Source organism: Phymastichus coffea, unplaced genomic scaffold (assembly GCF_024137745.1).
Source record: "Phymastichus coffea isolate CEN01 unplaced genomic scaffold, Cenicafe_Pcof_1.1 PCOF00060, whole genome shotgun sequence".
NCBI lineage: Eukaryota > Metazoa > Arthropoda > Insecta > Hymenoptera > Eulophidae > Phymastichus > Phymastichus coffea.
The window spans coordinates 1,485,367-1,509,355 of record NW_026706871.1 but is presented as its reverse complement, the minus strand read 5'-3'; the positions used below and the strand labels follow the sequence as shown (position 1 = coordinate 1,509,355).

General features: G+C 45.7%; 2 protein-coding genes across 3 annotated transcripts; both read right to left on the bottom strand.

Moving 5' to 3' along the window:
- Nucleotides 1-856: 856 nt before the first annotated feature.
- On the bottom strand, nucleotides 857-4,370 carry LOC131666746 (atrophin-1-like). The gene is made up of 6 exons (XM_058939625.1): nucleotides 4,248-4,370; nucleotides 2,716-3,364; nucleotides 2,263-2,541; nucleotides 1,537-1,889; nucleotides 1,293-1,450; nucleotides 857-1,204 (listed from the first exon to the last, which is right to left on the bottom strand). Exons 1-6 carry the CDS (start codon nucleotides 4,368-4,370, stop codon nucleotides 898-900), a joined length of 1,869 nt encoding a protein of 622 aa, XP_058795608.1. The 3' UTR covers nucleotides 857-897.
- Nucleotides 4,371-8,149: 3,779 nt separating this feature from the next.
- LOC131666673 (uncharacterized) lies at nucleotides 8,150-20,983 on the bottom strand. 2 transcript variants are annotated; one of them, XM_058939506.1, is made up of 9 exons: nucleotides 20,276-20,983; nucleotides 19,441-19,660; nucleotides 14,888-15,078; nucleotides 14,094-14,156; nucleotides 13,779-13,906; nucleotides 12,349-12,735; nucleotides 11,288-11,685; nucleotides 10,878-11,177; nucleotides 8,150-10,799 (listed from the first exon to the last, which is right to left on the bottom strand). In XM_058939506.1, the coding sequence occupies exons 1-9, from the start codon at nucleotides 20,867-20,869 to the stop codon at nucleotides 10,354-10,356; spliced, it is 2,727 nt and encodes a 908-aa protein (XP_058795489.1). In that variant the 5' UTR covers nucleotides 20,870-20,983; the 3' UTR covers nucleotides 8,150-10,353. The 2 variants fall into 2 exon arrangements, with proteins under 2 accessions (XP_058795489.1, XP_058795490.1); XM_058939507.1 differs by having other exon boundaries at nucleotides 8,154-10,799; nucleotides 10,878-11,180; nucleotides 20,276-20,426.
- Between the last annotated feature and the right edge of the window lie 3,006 nt (nucleotides 20,984-23,989).

Sequence of the window (23,989 nt, the reverse complement as noted above, 5' to 3'; positions counted from 1 at the left end):
ATAAATTTCTTTGTCCTTTATATGAAATTAGATAGCTTGAAAAATATATTTTGGATAAGCATAGTTATGTTAACGATGTTATACTTAGAATAATTGATACAAAAATACTCGTCAAAAAATGGATAGAATCTCGATCTTATCTTAATTTAAAAATCGCAAAATAATGAAAATGTCGCATGCAAAAGTATTCTCAAAATTAATTGAGCAGTATCCAATAAAAAAAGTTTGCACTTATAGCCAGTATTATAGTAATACTATGAAATTAATTGATAGTGTAGTGTTGACAGACATATCTTTGAATTAGATATTAAAATTCAAGGATAAATCTGGAACAGTAGAAAAATTTAACGAACGTTGATTTTCATTTATTTGTATATTTTTGGGTTGTTGATGAAAGCAATCTTCTTCTATTGAATTCTATTTTAAGAATACTTTATATGAATTAAAAAGAATATAGTTGTCAATGCAGAGAATTTTATACGTGACAAATAACCAGAGTAAAAGTTGACAGTTGAATACAATGGCCATAGAATATGTTAATAATTTTCCAATTTTCTAGAAAATTAGTAAAAGAATTACATCAATCGTTTTGATTCAATAATTCTAACACTAATGCGTATACATAATCAACACTAAATTCTAAAATCCAATTGTTATTGCGATAATTTGGCAGTTTTGTACGGCGAAACATTCTGAACAAAATGTTTCGTCAAATATGGATTTATTAAATTATCATAACTTACAATTAAAATTTAACGTAGTTTTGGTTTTCAAAAGTTTTAACGCAGTAATTCTCTGATAAAAAGAAGTTAAAAATTCAGTCGAGAAGTCAATTACATCCATGTGTACTCCGGTCACCAATTAATTACAACAAAATAAAATAAAAACATCTTGTTTTTACGGTTGATATCTTGGTATCCACGAATGAACTCTCCTGTGCCTACCGAACGTGCATCTAGGTTCGACAAGGGCCAATAAAGCCAAAGCAGCACCCAGCAATGACACACCGCATAAGGCACCGGCGGTGATGTCGTGAATGGGTGTACCTGGTCGTGGTGATTTGGCTGCTAGTAATAAAAGACCAGCACAACTAAGTGCTGATAAGCCGGCCAAGCCCAGGCCGGTCCAGGTGCGACGCATGCTGCGACAGACACCTGCCAAAGCGCAACAGGCTCCGCAGCTTATCGCGCTGTCGTAGTAGTATCTGGAAAAGAGCTCGCGAGAAACCATCAAAACTTCGACTTCGTGGCAATCGGATGAATCCTTATAGAGTTAAGAATTTGGTAAATTACCTTCGGCCTTGTGTATACGATAAATAGATAGCTAAGCCACAGGTGAGAATGCCAACGAGAGCGAGGATGATCGGTGCATTTTTTCTGTCTGATTTTTCGGTATTGCTCATCAGTGTGGTATTGGCATCGCTGCTCATTTGAGGCGATAGCGGTGGGACCTGAAAGTCAAATAAAAGAATCGTCATTATGAAAGATTTGCGATTTATAGAATGCGAGCACTGGAGACTAGAAAAAATAAACTCACTACCGCTGTGCGTGCGATGAAAGCAGCCTCGGGACCCTGATAAAAGCCAGCGGCCTTCTTTTCGGAGTAGATAACCGCGTCCTCTTCGATTTGTAGCCTGTGCGGTTGCCCAGTCGGCATTCCAGTTCGTCCATAGTGTATACCACTATCGTCGACGTAACGACGAGTGGGCGTGGAAGCCTGGTGATCGTTCAATGGCAGACAGCGACGAGCCGACGGTGTCTCCTTGTTAGGGGTCGAGGTCGTCAGGCCTTTGCTCCCGCGTGGCGACAGCACGCGATTCTGCGGAGTTGCTTGATGCTGCTGCTGCTGCTGATGCTGTGGATGCGCTGGCGAGTTCATCGCACGCTGACCTGACCGACAACAAGTGAGAGGAACGAGTGAGTGGGGCGCGCGGGCATTGTTTTCAATAACGAATGGTTTGCATTATCGCGCGGCTTATTACATTTCTCGGCCTTTACATTGCATTCTATTCTGGCGATTCTGGAGAATGAAGAGGTATCATGTATATCAATTGATCTTAAAGATCTTTTCCGAGACTCGATAACAGCTTGATACTCGGCCGAGTGTTTTCAATTGGAAGACGAGCGGAGATAAATTTAGCTCGAGTTGTTTTGAGCAAAATAGTCTATATTAAACGGAATTCGCCATAAGACATCGTGCAAATAAGAAAAGCCAAGTTGCAAAGTGACGGAAGCGAAGAAAGAGAGAGTGCTGCATTCTCACCTGCTCCTGATGGCGAGCACCCAGGTGTGTAAGCGCTGCGCTGCACGAGCGCGGCATTATGTATCGCAGGTTGCAGCTGATATCGTCCTTTCGGGCTATTGACCGGCGAAAGCGGATCGCCCTGCGAGCGCGTCCTCGGCTTTCTCGGAGTGGTCAAAATCTCGTGGAGCTTCTGCGTGGCCAGGGTGGCGTTGACGTGCTGCGAGGGCATTTCGTGAGCGTTGCGCTCCGGTAAGTTGGGCGGCTCCTCGTCCTGCATCGGCAGACTCGTGTAACGGCCTGCACGCGCGCGCGTGTGTGCGAAAGACGGAAGGATGGATTATTTGCGAAAAAGCGTAACGTACGCCGCTTCTTTGTGCGGGCGATTCTCCCAAGTCCGCGCACTCGGAACCAATTCGAAAGCACCACTTTCTTATTCTCCGAACAATTCTCAAATACAATAAAAGTTCTCACCTCTGGGCGTGTTGATCTGTCTTCTGGAGTTATTCCAATCATGAGTGTCATCCTCGGTCCACTGTGCGGGATCGTGAGGAGCGACGCCATCCGGAGCCAGGCTCGTGTAGTGAGCGTCGGTGCTTCTGTAGGACCTGACCGATGCTCTGATCGAGCTAGGCGCACTCGAGATCACCTGTTGTCGCAAAGGTGTCGTGAGCAGCCTTGGAGGCGGCGGTGTTTGCGTCTGTTCGATGTATTCGTATCTGGACGAGTTGCTGGAGGCGACAGCGGCCATCTGCTGTTGTTGTTGTTGTTGCTGTTGTTGATGCAACTGCTGCTGCTGCTGCTGCGCAACTTGCACCTGGACGGTCGCATCATCGTGGATGTACTCGTAACGGTGAGTTCTGTAGGCGTAGGCACGCGCATTGCCGAGGGGCAGACTGCCGTAGCGTTTTGGCGTGGATGCTGGGGGCGATGGTTGCTGCTCCTCGATGTAACAGTAGCGCTCGGCATTGGTTGTCGTGCGATTCAGAGCTGCGATGCTCCGGTTGTGGTCTGGTTGAGTCGTTGCAATGTCAACTTCTGGACTGCCGTGAAAAGCTGGATTGCTTTGGCCGTACTGTGGTGTGGCTGGCTGTAGGGCTGGTGGTGGTGGTAGGTCATCAACCTGATTGTTTTTCAGTGGAAGTTAGCCTTCTTATTGTGAATTTTGTATTTGCATATTATGATTCATTCAAAGAAAACAACGGCGTTTTGTAGGCTGCATTTTAAAGACTTGAAATACAAGTCGGCAGATATTAAAACTGACCGCCGTTCATCACATTTAAATTCTCGGTATCCGGTTTGTAAATAGAGATCTGACTTTGGAAACCGGACTCTTTCAAAAGCACAGCAATCACCGTAAGGTTGTGCCTTTTTTATTTTGTATTTACAAATTATTCCTTGGATGAATAATTACATTGAAAGTCGCATCCGACTAACGTCTGTGTAGATACTTGCTCTGAGGGAGCTTATCAAGAGACAACAATCGCGCAAACGCCCCTCCCGAACCCGCAGTAACTGATAACTCGGTAGGTGCAAACAATGCGCTCTCATTGCGGATACGTAAGAAAGTACAGACAAGTAAAAGCGCTCGATAATACATCTACGCTCGGAAAGCAATTATCGAGACCTATGAAAATCTGGAGCTATAATCGAGTCTTTCGACGCGCACTCTGCTTCATCATCACCGTCATCCCTTGATGTTAACCACAAGCACGTTCGCGCTCTCCGTACCACGAAACGTCATAACATCACACCTCGTGAAAACCCCACTAGTCGTTTGTCATTTTCTTTCAAACATGCGCTCTATGCACATCGAAGTTCCCTTGGATTTTCAGATAAGTGTGAATTATCAAAATTGTACTATTGATTAAAGAAAAGCGAGGGAAATGATTAGTCATTTCCCCGAACGAAATTTCTCGCTTGCTTGATACCTGGTGCAGGAAGCACGGGCTACGAGGGAACTTGTAACGATTTTCCGTTAGCTTCGCGAGCGACAAAGTCCTTACCTGAAATTGCGGGGGAGGCGGCAGGTCGGCAGAATCGCTGTCCTCGGGTATGCACTCGGATTGCCTGCAGAACGATGGGTTTGTGTAGCAATGACCCTGCGTCGGCTCCAGCCTCTTGTCCATATCTGCCATTCTGTCGATACTTGGTCGCTCCTCCTCGATAATCTTTGGTACGCGAGCTGCGTGCACGCCTTTGAAACGCACGCGCGACCGTCAATTATGCAACGCTCTGTCTGTCATATCATCACTTTCTCACGAGGATGATCATTACACTGCTGACGTAGGTGGGCTGCCAGGAGTGTCCAAGCGAGTAACTGACTGTAGTGCCGATCGGTACCGCCGGCAGACTATAACTATTGTCCTGCTGTCTACTCTGGGTTGGGGGCTTTTTGCACATTATTGTTGCACTCGACAATCGACACTGTCAAACATCACAACAATAACAAAATAAACGACAAACTTTTTTTGAAAATCGGTGAGATAAGCTGTTATATGTACGCGCGCACGCACGCATGCACGCACATACACGCACACATACACACGCAGTTGTAAGCGAGAAAGAAGCTTGCCGGCGGTTGGCTCGTTACTGACCCAACTCGAGTAACAGCCAGCGCTCAACGGCCGCGACCGAGCGCGAGCGGCAGATGTTCGCGCGAGGGGAGCAAAGCCCCGTCGGTCGTCCCTCTCTCTCTCTCTCTCTCTCTCTCTCTCTCTCTTTCTGACTTGCAATGCAGGATGCAACCGCGGCGCGGCGCATGGAAAGCATGGCGCGAGAAGGAGAAAGTGAGAGGTGTACGTACCAAGAGCCAAACCGTCGACGTGCGCACTGCAGAAAGGAATCATTTATGCATGCTCGCGTCTTTCCTCTTGTTTTTTGTTTTTCCTCCTTCGGCATATATAACTTTGAGGCGTTTTTATTGGAATGCCGCAAGCGTGAGCTACGCGCTGTTTATGCCCTTGATTTTACGCGCGGGCGCGCGAGAGGAGCTCCTTTTAGCTTTTACTGCGATTCCAATGAAGATTGCACTCATATAAGGAAAGTTGTTTCTTTATGCTCTGTAGTTTCGGCCAATTTTCTCGTATTCCAACATGATGCGTCCGTGGGGTGCTTTCCATTGGAAATTTCGTTCATTGTAGCAAACAAGTAAAATGAAAATTGGTTTTCAATTCAACGAAAGGAATTTCATTGCATTAATTCAAACAGGTCCACTTGTTCAATTCATTCGATTGTGAATTAATCCCACCGACTCGTTAACTTATTTTAAATTATCTTCGACTTGTCAGCCAGCTCAATAAAGAGAAAAAGCTTTTAAAAAAGGCGTGAAAACTGAGAAGAAAAAAGCAACTGGCGCTATTAGTGAAGTCGTTGCTAGAACGTAATGTTATCTAAACAACCCAAAGGAAACGGAAAAATTTAAAGAGCATACCGACAGACTAGTAAAAGATAGAACGATTGGGGGGGGGGGGGGGTATAGAGGCCCGTTGTTGTAGCTTCGCCTGAACACACACGTGTACTTCTAACGGACTTATGCTTCGTTTGGAGGGGACTCGTGCATCGTTGCGTTGCTTACGTGCCACGGCGGCTTATGATATAGCTTCGATCGGACTATCGGATTCGTCTGTTTGCACAGTTTTATTGATAAAGAAAGCCGCAGTGTGGTCAACAATGGGATATGGCTCGCTATTAATTGACATCACACTATATTCTGACCGATCCACATTGGCTATATGCATTTGTTTGTTTGCTGAATTGTATTTGGTTTTAGAAAGCAACACAGTCTGATCACGAATATGGGACGTTTTGTTTCGAATTGTTTTTATCTTGATGAATGATGATAGAAGCAAAGGAAAGCAAATGAAATGGTAAGTAATTGAGTATCGAATGCGCTTGGTGCCAGCAACCACTTTTAACATACTTTTGTGAAAAAAATAAAGTAAAGTAGTGCAATAAATTGACGGATTTTGAGAAATCTAAAATTCAGAGCAATATCAAGTGAAACCGGCACGGCAAGCACTTGAGAGGCACACGTATATATATATATGAATTGGCAACGATCTAAAAAGAGCAGTATGCCCAAAAATAACAGCCAAAAACTGGAAGGATCGAGCCGCGTAACATCTGCGTTTAAAAGGAAGCGCTTGCTCGCGGAGATTCCACTTTTCCAACCAGGCCCTCGCGCGCGTCGAATGCGTACACAACAGGCGACGACGCTGGTGGTGTGCGCGCGAGCGAGCAGCTGGCGGTGAGCGACCGTTGGCGCGTGCCCCCTTTCACCGCTACACTCGCGAGCTCGTATACATACATCGAGAGACATCTGCCTTCACCTCGAGCGCGTTGCATACATATAGCTGTGTGCATGCGCGCGTGCCGCCACACAGCGTATTTGAGAGCACGAGTATGTACGCTGAGAGGCGCGAAATGTTACTGCCCCCTCCCTCCCCCCAAAACCAATACATATTCGACGAATGCGGCTGCTGCAGAGTTGGCTCAAAACTGTTGTCCGTAGGCTAATTTCCAATTTAAAAGCCTCTGCCAACGTCGATTATTTTTCTCATGGCAGATTTCAGAATCATAACGATATTCAGCTGTTGATTTGATGATACTTAATTTTGATGATGATACTATACAACGGGTTTTTCTTTTACAGTTGAGGTATGTCGTGAAGCATCTCGTAAAACATATTACGCATCGACAAATGTGTTTCATTTAAAAAAAAGCCGACTTCGAACTTTGCATTCACTCGCACAACGTATTTTTCAATCCAATTGGTAAAAAAATGGTAATGAAACCATTCAAGGAATACACGTTTGCGAGTGAGCCCACCCCCGATGAAATTGATTGAATCGTTTCGCAGAGGTATGCGCGAACGTGCATAAACCAATTCCGGTCGAATACAGAATCTTTTCAAGCTGGCAAAAATGCCTGTAAGATGTCTAATTATAAAATTAGTTACTTCAAATATACTAACTTTATTATGACCTTTTACTTTCTTTAGTTTTGCTCCATTTTAGATTATTTAATGATTTTTGTACTCTAGAAGTGCAATTTTTGAAAATAATTGAAAATAATTGAAAATAAAATCATTGAAAATAATTAAATGAATAAATAAATCAATAATTTAATTATATATTCTTATATTACTCAAATAATATAAGGTATCACAATAAACAGATTGCTAAAGTTGTACATAAATTATTGTATTCGGACTTGGAAACCTGATATAAATGAATACCTACTAATGTTTGTTATTTGACTTACCGTGTTTCACCGAACTTTTCAATGTCTAACAGCGTAAGATAAAAGCGGTTATATATTGTCGATTTTTATTCATTAAATGAAAAATGTAATAACAATTTTCTACTTTTCCATCAACTGTTTTTTTGTCAATAAAAAAGTTATAAATGTAAGATTTTCACAGATGTGAAACTGGAAGTAACTTTAAAATATTTATTGATTGACATCTTGTTAATTTTATTTTGAATTAATCAGAGAAACCTCAACAACTAAATCAGTAGAAATTTAACGTTACGGTTGAATAATTGTATATTCAACTATTGAAAACAATCAGAATCTTTTTTTTCACGTGACGTCAGTATGTAATTTATATTATGAGATAGAAAATGGCAAATATATTAAGTGTTAGAATTACGTGATAATAATAGCAACAAATTTGAATTAACTAATTTTTAGATAACAGCTTAACTGATATGTTATGTAGAATAAACTATGAATTTTCTTCCCAATTAAGAGATAGAATTGAAATTTTTAGTGGCTATCATCACTTTCTTTGCCTCAGTCCACTATGATTTACATAATATTTTCACATAAACAAATACATAATTATACTGTAAATGTACAAAATTGAAAAATACAAGGAAAAAACAATGCAATCATTGCAGTATAAAAACTAATTTATTTCATTATATTTCCGCGGTAATAAATATGGAACTGACTTTTAATAGACATATCTTATATAGAAAGTTATTTAGTTTTACATGTGAATAAGTTTTTTAAACACTTTTCATTCCGTATTTTCTTGGAATTCGCGATTTTGAAAATTGTCAGTATTATGTTTAAAAATACACAGATAGTTTATTTTTTTCCTTTTGAATATTTCTGTACGGTTTTCGAAATATATATTTTTAAAATATCTGTGTTTCATTTCAAACTTAGGTCAATCGTAATAAATTAAGTTGTGATTGGTATGAAGAAGAATAATTCAACACAAAATACATCTTGCTATTAATAAACCACAGCTTCATTTAAAAGTGCTAACTATTAAAAAACAGGTACTTCTTGTACAGAAAGGACTATTATAATAGTACTTTATGATTCGATTAATATAGTATGTTCAGTATATAGATATCGCATATATATTGCGCAGTATACTTATAAAACTATTGATATTTATCCATAAAATCTATATAACAAAATTAAATAAAAATCAATATTGTCATTGGTCGAGTGATGTTTCAACGAGTAATCCTATAACAAGTAGACGTTGTTAAAAATATAATAGTGCTGTTTTATACGATGTATACATGTGTTATATTTTATAAACTATTTTTATGTGAAGAATTTATATTGCATTACTTTTAAAAAATCATTGTTTTGGTTTAGCATTAGATTTATGCATATATTTTTTGAATAAGGATAACTCTGAACGAGATTGATATGTTTGTAAACATTTCAAAATAAATTAAAAAATCTACGCAACTTAATGTTTTACCGTGCTTATATAGAACTTAAATATATATTACAAACTTGTACAGCTGGATACTAGATAAGTTTCGTTGCCTATAGAACAAAAGCAAATCTTATTTGAGAAAGTGACAAATTAAACCATTAGTCCGCTCATACAATCCATAATCCACATTAAATTTATTTTGATTATACCTTTATTAATTATATGATCATTGGATATGAAAGAATTTCGAAGAGTATAATAATTGTGTTTATAATATAACTATATCTTCAAATACTTGCTAAAATTTATCAGTAAACGATTTCCTGCTATTTTTTTTATCTAAGTTAAAGCTATACTATCTTAATGACACGTTAATTATCAAATAATTTAATATGGACCATGGTTTATCATGATTTTCGTTGATATTTATGACCTGAAGTTTCGCTCCAATATCTTATAGAATTTAAAAATAGCACAATCAATCTAACACATTGGCAAAATAATCAAGATTATTCTAACTTTTTCACGATTGAGACTGCCAACGTGTTAAGAAAAATATATACATGCATAAGTTATTATTCCATCTTTTAGTTTTATTTTATCTTTGAACGATTCTAATGAATTCGGAAAAAGTAAAAACGCTTGTTTATCATTTCTTATACAAATTTTCTTTTATTTGTCACTTAGTCTACAAACTAGATTTTATCAACTATGTCAGCGTTAACTTTCACAATACAAAGTTTATTACCTCCATAAAGTTCACATAAATGCAATAGGAACAAATAGGTATACCGACTCTCTCATACATTCTCACAAATACAAGCATTCTATTTGGGATCCGACAGCTATTGATACATTAAAATGCAGTTTAGAACCAAATTGTCATACAGAAATTATGCAATCATCCTTTCTTAAATATAAAATACCATAATATTCAGCGAGATGTAAGTAAAATTTGTAAATACCACAAAGTCGCAAAAATATTTTTTGAATATTTTTTATTTGTTTTTGCATAATCAACGTAAAAAAGAATCTTAAGAGCAGTAATAAATCGTCGTTTTAAAGTGTGCATTAAAAACCTTAAGCAAATAACATGTTAGAACTAGCTTGTACTTTTTAATTTCTACACAAAACTGGAGTAAGTTTTCTTTTTGTTGCTAAGTAGATTATTTTCATGGCAAGTAGCAAAAAGAAATACTAATTGTTGAAAAGCTAACTATTAATGTAACAAGTACATGAGCAAACACTGATTAAGAATAAAACCACCGAATCACACAAAAACGCTTCGTTCGTATTCAAATTTGTCAAAGTCATCTCCGTGAAATTCGTCACTAAAAAAGTTGCCAGCGTTGCCTGATTCAGTCGCTTGCACTATACTTATTACCTTAGACACTACACGTATCACCTTCAATTAAAAATTAGACCTTGACAGGCCTCATGTCCTCGTCGTAATCGTCTTTGTATTCACTCTCATTGTCTCTCTTCTCAGACTCCTCATCAGCTCCATAAGCACCATCGTCGGAATCTTCGCGATGCTCGGGATTCATGTGTGCCTCTTCTTTGGGCGACTTATCCGAGTAAGAACTTTGGGAGCCGGCATAACGACGCTGTTGCCTGATGAGGTCGTAATCATCGGTCGACGCGTGCACGGAATACGTGACTATTGCGTTCTCCGGCAAGTCGTCTGACGACGATAGGCTACAGTTCGATCGTGGAATATCAACGGTCTCCAGCGAGTCGTGTTGGTGAGACATTTGTTGTTGCTGCTGACGACGCGAGCGCTTGCTCGATGGACGTTTGGGGAAGTGCGACGAAGAATGGTAACTGCTCGTGCCAGCTTCTGCTTGACAAGTGTCAGTCTTACCTGAAACGTGAACATCGATTGGTTTCGAGCAACGAGACGATCACGTATAATTTTGACGGGCGGTCCCCGAGTAATTACCGTCTTTTTCAGTAGCAACATCGTAAAGACTACTTTCTGGTCCACAGCAGGAGGAGACATCGCCAAAATAGAGTTCGCTCTCCGACTGTTTAGGCACCGAAGTAGTCTCCTGGGGCTGGAAGCCGGCGTTGTCGACGCCCTTCAGTAATTTCTTGTGCTTGCTGTTGCTGTTGCGCGTCACTCTTCCCGACGTCAGCACGTTATTTCCACTTGTTTCCGTGTCCGTGTCGTTGGAAACTTGCTCGGCGTTCTCGTAATTGTCGCTCGGTCGCTTGATATCCGGCGTTCTGCCGTAATCAACTGCTGAGAGAGAAAGAGAGAAAGAGAGATAGAGAGCGCGCTAAGTTTCAACGTTACCGCTTGGCGTTCTTTTGACAATCGACACTCGCGTAGCGCTTCATTTGTCATACCTTCTCGCTGAATAGTATTGTCGATCCTCTTGGTCAGCCTCGTCCGGGGATCGGCCTGAGGAAAGGCGATCATGGGTCTTCTGGCTGGACTGTTGGGATCGCTGTACGGCGGTGGTGGTCCCCAGAGCGGCACCGCAGACTCGAGCACGCTGTACGGACTGGCGGCGCTGCTCTGGCCGTAGTGATCTTCGTGGTGCGCAGCTTGGAGAACGGAATAAGCGCCGGCGGATTGCGGCCCGAGGATGCTGTAAGGTACCATTCCACCGACACTGGGATCGATCAGAGCCTCCTGGTTGGCAGTGCTACCGGCGCCGCCAGCCGCTTGCCCGTGAAATCCGTAATTCGAGTCGGTAGTCGGAGCTGGACCCCTGCTGCGAGACCATGGCAGTCGCCAACGTCTGTGAATATTCGAAAAACGGATTCATAAGTCACTGCCTCCCTCGGTCGCGCGTCACTGGGTCAACGCGGCCAAGGGCTGCCGACGCATCGACCTACTTCTGAAGGGCAAGCGATCAGGGACGCGCTCGCCTTTGTTTTTATAGCGTGACACCGTCTTCGGGCTCTGCCTTTAAATTGCCAAGCAGCCGACTGATTTTTAACGCTCGATTGTGGTGCGTCCGTGTCGCGGCGGCGTTTCCTTTTCAAGTTTTTGGCTTTCGGCACCGCCCACCTAGACAAACCGAGCGGCTTTTGTCGGGACTTTTCAGCGCCTCCGATTTGGCCGACGATTTATTACTGCATCTTCGCGCGACAAAGCCATTGTTTCGACTCAATTGGCGACTGGCAATTTCAACGGGTTCGCGCGATCGGACCAATTTTTCTCGCGGATGACGTAGGCGGCAGGCGTGCGTTCTTGAAAGAGCTGCTGTTCGCCGGGCGCTCCGCGCGACGGGCTCGGTGGGCCGATAAGAGGCAAGAGGAATTATGATTGATCGTTGAAAATTACGCGAACCGGGCTAGCCCGCAAAACGCATATCGCTGGGAGGTCTTCTCGGAAGGTCGTTCGGTCGTTAGGGACGCGCGCCGGAACGGAGACCACGGCGGAGCCAATCTGTACGTACCTCGAGGGGGCGAGATCGGGATTGGGCGTGTAGAGGTTGCCGGGCGACTGCGCCCACCAGGGCCCGATGCCGGCGCAGTCGTTGCAGCATCCGCAGGTGCCGGCTGGACGGGCGCTCACCAGGCCGGCGCCGGCACCCTGTCCGTAGAGCGAGCGGCAGCGCAGCTCCAACTGCTCCCAGTACATCTTCTTCTTCTCGTGGCTGAACAGCTGGTAGACCAGCATGCAGGAGAAGATGCAGGCGAGGATGCCGGCCACCGAGACGCCGAACAGCGCTCGCAGGCAGGCGTACAGGGCGCCGTGGACGGCCTCGCAGTGGGGCGTGCCCTCGAACAGCACCCCCGGGTCCGAGGCGCGCGACTGCGGCGCGCCGTAGCACGTGCACGACCTGCAACAATTGTCCACGCCCGGATTAGCGCTTTTGTTTTCCACTCGCTCTCTCTCTCTCTCTCTCTCTCTCTCTCTCTCTCTCTCTCTCTCTCTCTCTCTCTCTCTCTCTCTCTCGAAACAATTTACGCGCATCCATGACCTGCTTCGCTCTCTCCGCGCCAATCCTTTCGCGAGAATTTCCTGATTGGAAATTCAACTGTCGGCCGTTTAATTGCGGCATTCCGTGCGCGCGCATACGCGACGTGCCTTGATTAAAAGGCCATGTGTGCGCTTCCCGGCGAAGGACATTGCGATCGGGGGCCTGCAAAGTGGCGTTGTTGTATTTTGGAAAGCGGATAACGGGCGCGGGGCTATTGTTGGAGAAAATCTCCAGGAGAGTGAAGCGTTTCCTCCGTCGAGTCTTAAGCATCTCGGGACATATCGGATTTCCAGGCCGTCCCATAAACTTGGCTCCGAAATAGGAGATTTTCGGAGACATTCGAGGAAACGTATACGCGAGGCAGGCACGTCCATAGATAAGCACTTCTCGCTGTGCTCCTAGCAGGAGACATTTTGTTGTTTTCTTCTTTTTTTTTTTTGTTTCTCAGGAATGTCGAAGGACCTCCCCGAGAGAACGCATTGCGAACGCTCGCGTACACTCGTTGCGATGGAGTTCGATATGCGTTGCCCTCGCAAAAGAGGGGAGTAAGAGAAATTCGTTTTGACAAATACTCGACAGGTCTGAAACAATGCGCGCATTGTGCTCGTCGGGAGAACAGAGGAAGAGCAAGCAGAACAGAGAAAGAGGCGCGTTCGGGAATCGAACCGCAAAAGCCACAAAAGTCAGGAGGCCCGTCAAGCGAAATTTCAGCGTTTAAAAAGGACGGACGACGACTAAGGGAGAAAAGAGCTGCGGTCGCGAGATAAAATATAGGTGGAGCGTATAATGACAGTCGGATGACGCAAGCGTATGTGCACTAAAGGGAAAAAAGAGAAATGAAAGGGAGAGGAGGAGGAGGAGGAGGAGGAGAAGAAGACGAACAAGAATATGAAGTTGCTTACTTAGCCCGAGCGGTGTAGACGCACTCTCGTAGACCCTGGAGCCTGGACATGTGGACGACAGTTGTGGTGACGGTTACGAGAACGCAGACGAGGGCGCAGACGACGCTCACCGAACCGCAGACCTTCATCTGTGGACACACATACGCGCGCGCACGCACGTGCTGGATGAAAGCTACGCTGGATAGCTGCAGGTTGTTATTTTCGGCCGGACGCTTCTCTCTTTTCATTTTCATTTCCCGCGCCTCTCCGACACACGTGGCTGGCCGTCGCTCAACACGAGAGCCAGCCGCGCCAGAAAACAAGAAGGATACTAACCAGAAAACCGTAGCGGTGCTTTCTCCGGGCCAACAGCATCGTGAACAGACCCATGAATATCAGCTGCAAGTGGTTTAACATTATTTTTAGCATCGGACCGCGATTAAAGTCTCGGAAGCCTTTGAGGCTTCGACTACTTTCAAATTGACGTCTCTACTCTTAAGATCGAGAACAAACAACTGAATTCAAATGCGTCGTCGGTGCAAAGAGGTCATCCACTCGCGACAAAGTGTGGCTCTATTAATAAGCGGCCCGACTATTCTACTCTTACTCTTGCCGTCATCGATTCATTTCTTGTTTAATAACCATGAAATTACCACGCTATAAATACATCGACATCAATGACATTGATCGCTATAAGCATTTATCGAAAGCTCCCTACGTCAACGAAGCTCTCTAGGCCTCAAACTGATTCTCAAAACTTGATCGCGAAAAATGCTCTCTCTGCACTTCAATTCCTTAATTTGCAAAAGCCCCGACAAAATTTACTATTCTTTTGAAGCGTTTATTAACCCTTCAACGCTCCGACAAGCTCCTTTCGAGCTTGAAAAGCGGGGAAGGGGGACGAAAGTTTTCATGAAAGCCCAGTTTGAGAGAATGCAAATTTGCACCGCACTCAAAGTTAACAAAGCCCTGTCCCTTTGGAATACAAACGCTTAATTTTCTGTCTATTCAGAGTCGCGTCGCATCGCCGTTGCGAGACGAGCAGCAAAAAAAAAAGATAAAAAACGAAAGAAAAAAGCTCTCCTGACTTGCCGGCAGCAGTTTGAATGCTCGATAGAAGAGAAAATTACCATAGTGCCAGGTATGTAAGAGGGCACGGTCTCGAAGAGAGCGAGACTGGCCGTGTGAGCAGACAGCACGGCGTGAACAGCGAGGAAGAGGCTGCCAACTGCAACGCTAAGTCCGCCGCAGAGGCAACACAGTACCACGTACTTCTTGCAGCAGCCGCCCCCGTTGCCCGTCTCGCTGCTGCCCGCGTGTCCTGAAAAACCAAAGAAAAAAGGGGGTTGATCGACGATCGTCATCGGCGATACGCGACGCCTCTATTTCGAGGCTCTAAGCCCGCAGCGCGCCGCCGATATTTATCCGTATCTTCGAGTGTACGCGATCTGCCGACGCGACTAATATCAGGCTAAAATATCGTGTCGTTAAAATTCGACGCCGCGGTGCGACGTCGTTTCACTATATCACCTCCATTATTTTTTCTAATCAATATTCAAACTTTCAAATTGCCACGCACGTTCTTGAGACGTCGATAAGTAATTTAGGTTTAAAGAAATTTTGAATTGAGAAAATTCATAACACAGCTTTATCGATCAAAATCACATATTTCGTAATTTTTTTGATAAGAAACAAAAATACTTATTGAAATTTGGAAATTATAAGAACTCAGATATTAAGTGACTACTGCGCCTTGAGACAAGTTCGGCATTTTTTCCGTGCACTCTACGTGCCTTGGCTTTATGAATATATATATATATACACTTGGTCGGCACTCCGTTCAATTTCCTGTGAATGTTAACAACGTCAGTTTCCTTTTTGCCTTGCGTTTGAAAATTCCGTGCTCGGCGCTTCCATTACAAAAATCAGTTGTACCTGTGGCGCTTCATTAGCTTTCAAAGTGGGCTTCGAGTATAGAATACAGCTTACGTCGGCATTTCACGCGGTCGTTCACTAATTAGTTTAGTTCTCGGATAGTAAGCCTCGGATGATCCGGGCATGATTTTCATAAATTTTCGTTTTTAATGAGACTCGGACGAGACTGTCATCGGTATTGATGGACCTATGGCGGCTCCCATTGTTCGGCGCTCAGACAGATTCTCGCCGAGCAAACATCTTTTGGGCGTAGATTTTGGCGGTCGCGTCTCGCCGCCGTCGTGTGTGCCGCGCGAGCGTACGAAATCGCGGCCCTGCGCAGGGAACTGCTCGGAAACGCGGCCATAGATGCGTCGCGTCCCTCGCGCGTCTCGCACAATCGAACGCGAGAGTGTGCAATGGACGACAAAAGCTCTCGCCAGAAGGAAATCGAAACAAATGGCGCTCGGTTTTTCATTGTCCGCCACCCGTGGCTTTGTGTCGAAACTCTGTGGGTTACGTTGTTTTCTCTCTTTCTCCCTTCTTTATTCCGCGTATAGGCAGAAAAATTCCAGATTCCGTGGCTGTATTGTGCCGTGCGAGCTCTCCGTCCAAGACTTTTTCTTCTGTCCACAGCCAAATGCGTTCGAAGGATTTCGGGAAAACCCCTCCCACCGTAGGTACCGCCTTCGTATTATACCTGCCGGAGTTGGGCTTGGAAAAAGGAAAAGCCACGAGCGTCCATGTGTTGCACGTGGGAAGGAGAAGAAGAAAAAGAAGAGGAGCAGATCGCAGGTGGTGCTGGTCAAGTGTATGCGTGCGTGTGGGAAAAGCCGCGAAATCTTTTGAGAAGCGTGCATTTGATTTTTGAACGGGGGTTGAAAACGCCGCTGATTTATCGATGCACAGGTGGCTGCTTTCCTCCCAAAAAGGAAAAAAATCCAAGAGTCAGCCCCAACGATTAAAATCTTTTTGTGGCCCTCGCCTCTTTTTCTCGTCTTCCGGCGGCAATGCGTGTTCTATTGCATTCCGCGCGGGGTTACGCATTAAACGCACGCGGGCTTCTCTGATACTTGTGCCCACTTTGCCTCGTGCATCGGAATAATCGCCCTGTCGACAAGTCTTCCTTCTATATTCCTTCGTTATTCGCTGCTACGTTTGTTTACTTCACTCGGGTGCGTGCAGCTCGATTATTGGAAAAAGTTAGCCCGGTAGCTGGTTAAAAGTTTTTCTTGCGCGCTGATGTGGAACGTTGCGTATCAAAACCTATATACATACAACAATGAGTCCATTGTGCTCAACGACTTCCGCCTCGAGTTTTATTCACTTTTACGTAGACGGGAGAGGGAGCAACCGAAAGATGCGTATCCGACGCGAGCGTTACATCCATCGCCGCTCGTCAGTGCGATCCGACGTCGTTTGCGCTCAGAGCTATCAGTTTGACAAGCAGATGCGCGCCTCTTTTTATCAGAGCGCGTGTACCTGTTGCTAACGAACTCGAGGGCTCGCGGTGCGCGTCGCGGCGTTTTGCCCCCTGCTCGCTTGCCCAAGTGCGGGCGCGCACAAACGAAGGCGAGTGAAAGTACAAGTAGGACGGCTCGACTTGGCGGCACGCGTCGTCGCCGGCGCCTAGCATGCATCTACGTCTACGCAAGACCGCGAGGCAGTGGTTACCGACAGCTGGCGGGCGTCAGTGCTCGGCGAAGAGCGTAGGCGGAGCGAATGACAGAGGATTTACCGCAAGCAGCGTGGGAGCACCTGGCGGCGGCGGCGGCGGCGGCGGCGGCGGCCCTGGCGTGCTGCAGGAAGCTCGCGTGGCCGTGGTGCGGGCCGCCGGGCGGGAAGTGATGAGCGGCCGCGGGGTTGTAGGACTGCGCGGCGGCGACGGCCGCGAACGCGTCGAAGGGCTCGGCCGGGCCGGCTTGGTTGCCGAACCGGCAGCGAACTATGTGCAGGATGGGAAACCCACGGTCCATCTTCGATCCGTCTGCGTGGCCGCCTGTGCGCGGCCTCCCCGGCGAAATCGATGCGCTCACGCCTGGCGGCGCCGAGCGAATATCCTGGCTGCTCGCTCTCGCTTTTTATCCGTCTCCGGCTGCTCGGCGTCTGCTGCCGACTCGCCCCATCGCGCGCTCTCTCCCTCTCTCGACGAGCAGGCAGAGCCTACTCGGCTATCGAGCGCTCGAGCATCGCCTCTCTCCTCTCTGCTGGAGACTAGCCCGACGAGACGCTTCGTCCGAGCGAAGACAGCGATGAGAGAGCAGGCGTACCTCGTCGATGAAGGCCCACAGTGGAGAAGGGAAAGCGTCATTAAGCGTATCTGCGAGGTCGGACGGCGTGCGGCTGCATCGGCCCAGTGGCGCGTTCCACTCTCTCCCGAGCGGCCGGGCCGTCGACGGGGTCCTCTCCCGCCCCTGGGTCGCGGAACGGAGGCGCCCGGGCGGGCATCCTCCTCGTCGACGGCAACGCGGGGCTGGCGTGGCAGCGTGCGAGGGGTTGCGCGCGCGCGCTGGCCGTCGGGGCAGCCGAGGGCTCACTGTATAGCCGCCTGGCTACGGCGCGTGCACGAGGCGGGCTGTCGGAGCCGCGCCGCGGGTCGATGGATCGGCGCGCGACGCCGGGCACGCGCAGCAGCGGCCTGCCCGAGGCCGCGGCGGCGCGGCGCCGATCGATGGCTGATCGACCCCCGCGGGCCAGCGCGCCCAGCTGTTCGGCCCCGCTGGCCGGCCATCGCGCGACTCATCGGCAGCTAATGATCCTCGGCTGCAGCCAGCGTCCGCGCGATTTCGGCCGGCGGCGTCTCCCCCGGCCGAGCTCGCGCTCGCAGCGCCGCGGCGGGTTAAAGGGGCTAACGAGGCGATGCGCGGTGTAAGAATCTGCGCTGATAGCTGCTGCGCCCGTCCCCCGCGCTAATCTTCTGATATCATTGAATCTCGCGCCCCCAACTCGATGTGCCGCTCGTTTAATCGAGGCTCTAGCGTCGAACTGCTTTCGAGGCAGCGCGCAATCTAGTTTAAACTTGGACGACTGGACCCTCGTTAACCGAGACTGAATAATTCGTTCAACGTGTACCAAACTTTGGTTAACTTTGTTAACGTTAACTTCTCTCTCTCTCAAGTTCGTAGTTCCTCAATTCGGCTTAATTGTTGCGCTTCAAAACATTCGAAATAGCTGCTTTTATTTCCATTTAACACTTTTAATGAATTTATTTTATACGTGTATACATAATTATTGGTTTATTGGCTAAAGTTTTTAATTATAACAGCTTTGCGCGTTGAAACTTTTAGACCGTCCGCTTTTCGCTGAGGAATTTATCGATGCCGCGAACCTTCTGAATTGCATTTTCTTTTTATTTTTGCGCCACCACCATTTTTTTCATAATTCGGTTTTAAAGCCTATACGTCTAATTTGCACGGCTGCACGTCTATTGTATAACCGTGCAAACTGTCAATTATTAAACTTGGTGTACCGTTGTTGGTTTATTACGCTACAAACATAGTTCCGCGAATGAGCATGTCAGCAAATTACCGAAATGAAGCAGCTCATTCTGAGAAAGAAAGCTTAGTATACAATCTGAGATGAATGATTCGGCGTAATTGAATAGGAAGTCTACTTGACACCATTACGCTACAATTGGGTCTAAATCGAGATCGTCATTTTTATTTTCCTATTTGAAACTGACGAGGTGCACAAGAACAAGCTTTGACTTTGGGCATTTGAAATAGCATCGTTGACCGGTAAATTGGCATAAGAATAATGAGATACTCACGTTGATTGGCAGTACCGATGGAAGGTAGCTCGAGTCGTCGACCGGACGGTCTCGGGGGTGGTCTTGGCGGCAACGCGGGTGGGTGACGATGCTGGCCTACAGCAGCCTCGTCATCCTCGGGGGCAATACCCATTGCCTCTCGATCACGCTTGAGTCGCAGCTCGTGCATCGCGTGACACTGGCACTTGCTGCTGCTGGCCTTCGTTCCGGTTATCGTAGCCTGCAGTCATACGGCGTCGTTCAGCGCTCAATCATTACGCTCGAGATGCGCGATTCGCGTGACGACAAATGATACGCCGTGACCGCCTTGAAAAACTCTGGCTTTCTGATTGAACGGCTCTTGTCGCTGCCCGTCGGTATTCAATCGAAACGTTTACTTTGCGGCGGCGGCGATACCCGTCACGATCCTTTTCCCGGCAATAGAGCGTCGGTCGCGTGGCATCCTTAAAATTGATTTTTTTGTATATAATAGAAAGTTTTTTGTCGTCGCCGAGCAAGAACTTTTCCCACACCGCGGAGCTCGCGCGTACACTGCATCGCCCGTATAAGGGACGCGCACGATTTTTTCAGATTACTCATCCGACCGAAAATTATTTTCCGTGAGGCGGCTGCTATAATGACGTGCGCGCGCGCATCAAGAAATTGAAACGTTAAGTAAGTTTATGAGCCCGGACATGTCCGTCCACGGGAATGCCGGCGTCGCCGTAAATTCCACTGCTCGAAGATCATCCCAGATAATCAGAAGCGTGCTTGAAAAAACAGGTCGTTCGATGTCCAGCCGCGATCGTAAATTAGGCAAAACTCGCGGCACATACTGAGAGCAGCGAGAACATACCTGCGAATCATTGAGTTCGGCGAGCGAAATGTTCTTGCTCTTCTCGCTCTTGTCGTGCGTTGGCAGGTGAGAGTATCGGCTGAGATTGTCGAAATTCACGGACGACCTGTCCCTGTCCTTGGGCACCTCGCTCATACTCGACGCCGGCCGTGCGAACTTGGGCTGTCTCTGGTAGTGCTGATGATGCTCGTGCAGATGAACCTGCTCCAATCTCGGATGATGACTCCGGCAGCTCTGTGCCGACTGCGGCCCGGTCTCGGTGCAATTCAAGCTTCGCCGCGGGCTCGGAATGATATGATAGTGCAAGTGCGCCATGGAGGGATCGGCGAACACGGAACCCGGCAGGATATCCTGCAGCTGATGCTGGCTTATGATGCCGGAGGCCGGGAGTCTGTCAACTGTGCACAGGTTGATAGGATGCAGGTGGGCGGTCGCCGACACGCTGTCCCCGTGATGGCGATGATCGTCGTTGCGCGACGGAGGATTGGCAGGCGTGATCTCGTAGTACTGCAGATCCGCGAGGCTTCCGTGTGTCGGAGCCTGTTGCTGCTGCTGCTGCTGCTGCTGCTGCTGCTGCTGCTGATGATGATGCATTGTGTCGCGGGCCGACTGTCCGAGTGCAGTTTGGATGGCGTCCAGTTGTCCGCTTGGCGAAAGATCTCCCGGGGCGCGAGAGAGTCAACGACGCTTCGGAGATTGATCGGCCGCTCGCATGGTGTACGAACTATACCTGCTAGACCCCTTACCGTTCTGCTGCGTCAACGTGACCCGATTTTTTTCCTTCCTTCCTTCCTTCCTACTTTCACCTGGCAACTGCTTGGCCCTGCACTTGATCAGCCTGCAATGGAAAAAGCTACCTTCGTAACTTTCCTTTTCCTTTTTCCGGCGCTGTAGAGATTTCGCTCTGTGCAGATGCTCGACACGTGTTTTCCAGCTAATTCCCTTGAGTTTAGCAGTTTACGTTACTGCGCCGCTGCTAATCACGAGATGAAATTTATCTTGGGAGGTTTTTTCGTTCGTTCCTTTGAACACCGAATCGTTATTACTTTACAAAGTGACTTGAGTTTCGAGTTTGGCTAAAATACGCAATGCCGTTGCGCGAATGTACACAAGTGAAATTCATATCGACACGATGATAAGTCGGAGATTTCCCTGGCTGTAAAATGCGTAGCAACGTTGTTTATTGTTGGCAAGGGCCTGGGTAAAACACGATGCAATTCGTGTATTTATTAAACCCATAAATTTTATATACCCGTTCAAGTGTCTGTAGATAAGCAATGAAGCTATATTTACACATACAATCAACGGTACAATAACCATAAGCCTGAGCTTTTTACAGTACGATTCTTTCAACTCTTTCACTGCCTAACAAAGTAAACATCAGATCGCCGAGAAAGAAGAAAGAAAAAATATAAACATACCTCACACATGCACCAACCCACGCGGGACATATTTATATATCCGCTCATCTTTTAATGTCGCTGCTTGACATTCATTGACTTGACGCACTTTATCTTTCTTCTTTCTATTCGACAAAGAGGAAAAAGAAGCAGCGTCGCGCGAGGAGATGAGCAGGGAAGAAAAGGGACGAGGGAAACAGCCTGCAACCGGATTTCTAACTGTTTTGAAAGCATCGAGATACCAAACAACGAAAAAACTGCTGTTGCTCATACCGCGTGGCTGCAGTACGGACTGCGCAGTCTCTGGATCTGGAAACTGTGACTGCTGCTGCAACAGGGCAGAAAGCAGCGTTGCTGCTCATTCAGCGAAAGAGACGCAAAGAAGAGGAGAGAGCTGCTGCTGCGGCCGCCGCCACCGTGAGCATTCCAATGCACGCTGGTAAATTTCGAATCTGGCGCACACACTCTTTTTCTTGAAAAACATGAATCCACGCACTGCTCGCAGTAACAACACTGTCTAGTAAAGCTGTTGGTATCGAGTGAAACGAAAGGGAAAGAGCCTAATAAACAACAAACTAGGCAACAGTCTCAGCTGAACAGAGTTCAGCGCTCCGAACGCGGCGTAACCTCCACCTTAACTGAGCCTGTAGAGTCGCGCGCGAGGCTCCGTTTCGGAATGCCACTCTCTCTCTCTCTCTCTCTCTCTCTTTCTCTCAATCTCCCCCCACCATCACTATACCTAACATAACTACACTCGTGCACAGTCGAGAGGCCGTAAGGGCCCGTCGCGCCGTCGCTGCTAAATTGCGAGCACAGGGATACAGATGGGTGCGTGCGTGACCGACCGAGGGACCGTGAGAGTGGAACACCGACACGAGAGAGTGAGAGGGTGGGGATACGCGAGCAAACAACGTATTGTATAATTGGATTGAAAAAAAACAGCATAAAAGGGAACACGAGCGGCTTGAACTAACGTACTCCACTTGCATAGATTAGTCGGCAAGCAAGGCTTTTTTTTGCTAATTGTTGTAATTAGTCAGTCTCCCTTTTTCATCGCCTACTTCTATGTTAGATTGAAATACAGTATTTGCATTCTGTAGGGATAATTGTTTTGTGGAAGGAAGTTGTAACTATCGTTTGCGTTTATTTTAGATCGCACGATTGATCACCACTTAATTTGACATACTTGTGATTATTGTTTTTTTTATTGCAAAATTGCCAGTGATTGAAATTGTTCGTTTGTCATAATTTTGATAAAAAAAGATAAAGGGAAACGCCATTCAAAGCACTAGAACATTTCCGATTGAATACGGTTTCCAAGAAATTAAAAAGATCCGAATTGTCAAATCATCGAGTGTCCGCGGGCCTTAGCGTATGTTTATCCTCACAATTACAAAGAGCCATCTATTGGTTTGCAGTGAATCTTTTTCCAAGAAATCACCTCACAGGACATTGAATCCACCAATTTCAAAGCGCGAATCTGAAAAGTTACACCAATACTTATCTCAGGGAAAAATTTATACTCCGAATCTCATTCATAATTTATATATAATAAAAAAATGATTTAAAAAAAAAATCTTTTGAAAATATTGACGAGCTCATATTCACTGTTTTGAGTTATACTTTCTTATTATCAGCATCAAAAGAAGATTTAGTTATTCAAAATTGTTATGTTGTAAGCTTCAGTTTATTAAGCCGATCATTTATTCACAAAAGTCTTTTCATAATTATGTCGTAAAATATCTAATTTCGTCTAATAAATATTCAACATACTTTAATTAGCGAAACACAAGCATGGAACATTCTACATTTTTAACTATTTATATCCTAAACATAAAATAAATTTGCAACCATTTATGTTTAATCATTTTTTTCCTAACACTGGCTAAATATTGTTACATGAACCAGCTACTGGACCAAATACGTCATGTGGTTTCTTGTCTTTTAATTTTTTATTTACCTATTATTAGAATTATTATGAATTCAAGCTTAAAAACTATTCAATTGTCCAAGAAATATTACGGTTTCGTGCTATAAATTTTAGGGCGATAACATTTATAATGAATTTATGGAATTTTTCTGAAGATTTGGATGAATTTCCATAGTATGAACATTAAATTTACAGATTTATCACGTTTGTACTGACGGTAAACCGCTACAGTTAACACCCATAACGCCATTGATGGGTCATACAAAGCGGCGCTGCGACTGTGTATTTTTTTAAGTCATTCAAAACAAATTACCAATTATTTCGATCAATAAAATTTATTAATTTAAAACATTGTCTTTACTCAATTTAACAATCGGTAATGAA

Coding starts and splice junctions, on each gene's coding strand:
- LOC131666746 (XM_058939625.1), bottom strand. CDS start 4,370: ATGGACAAGAGGCTGGAGCCGACGCAGGGTCATTGCTACACAAACCCA. Junction 3,365..4,247: donor CGCCTCCCCCGCAATTTCAG/GTAAGGACTTTG, acceptor AAAAACAATCAG/GTTGATGACCTACCACCACC. Junction 1,205..1,292: donor TCGTATACACAAGGCCGAAG/GTAATTTACCAA, acceptor GCTCTTTTCCAG/ATACTACTACGACAGCGCGA.
- LOC131666673 (XM_058939506.1), bottom strand. CDS start 20,869: ATGCATCATCATCAGCAGCAGCAGCAGCAGCAGCAGCAGCAGCAGCAG. Junction 19,661..20,275: donor CCGAACTCAATGATTCGCAG/GTATGTTCTCGC, acceptor GTATGACTGCAG/GCTACGATAACCGGAACGAA. Junction 14,157..14,887: donor CTTACATACCTGGCACTATG/GTAATTTTCTCT, acceptor AACCACTTGCAG/CTGATATTCATGGGTCTGTT.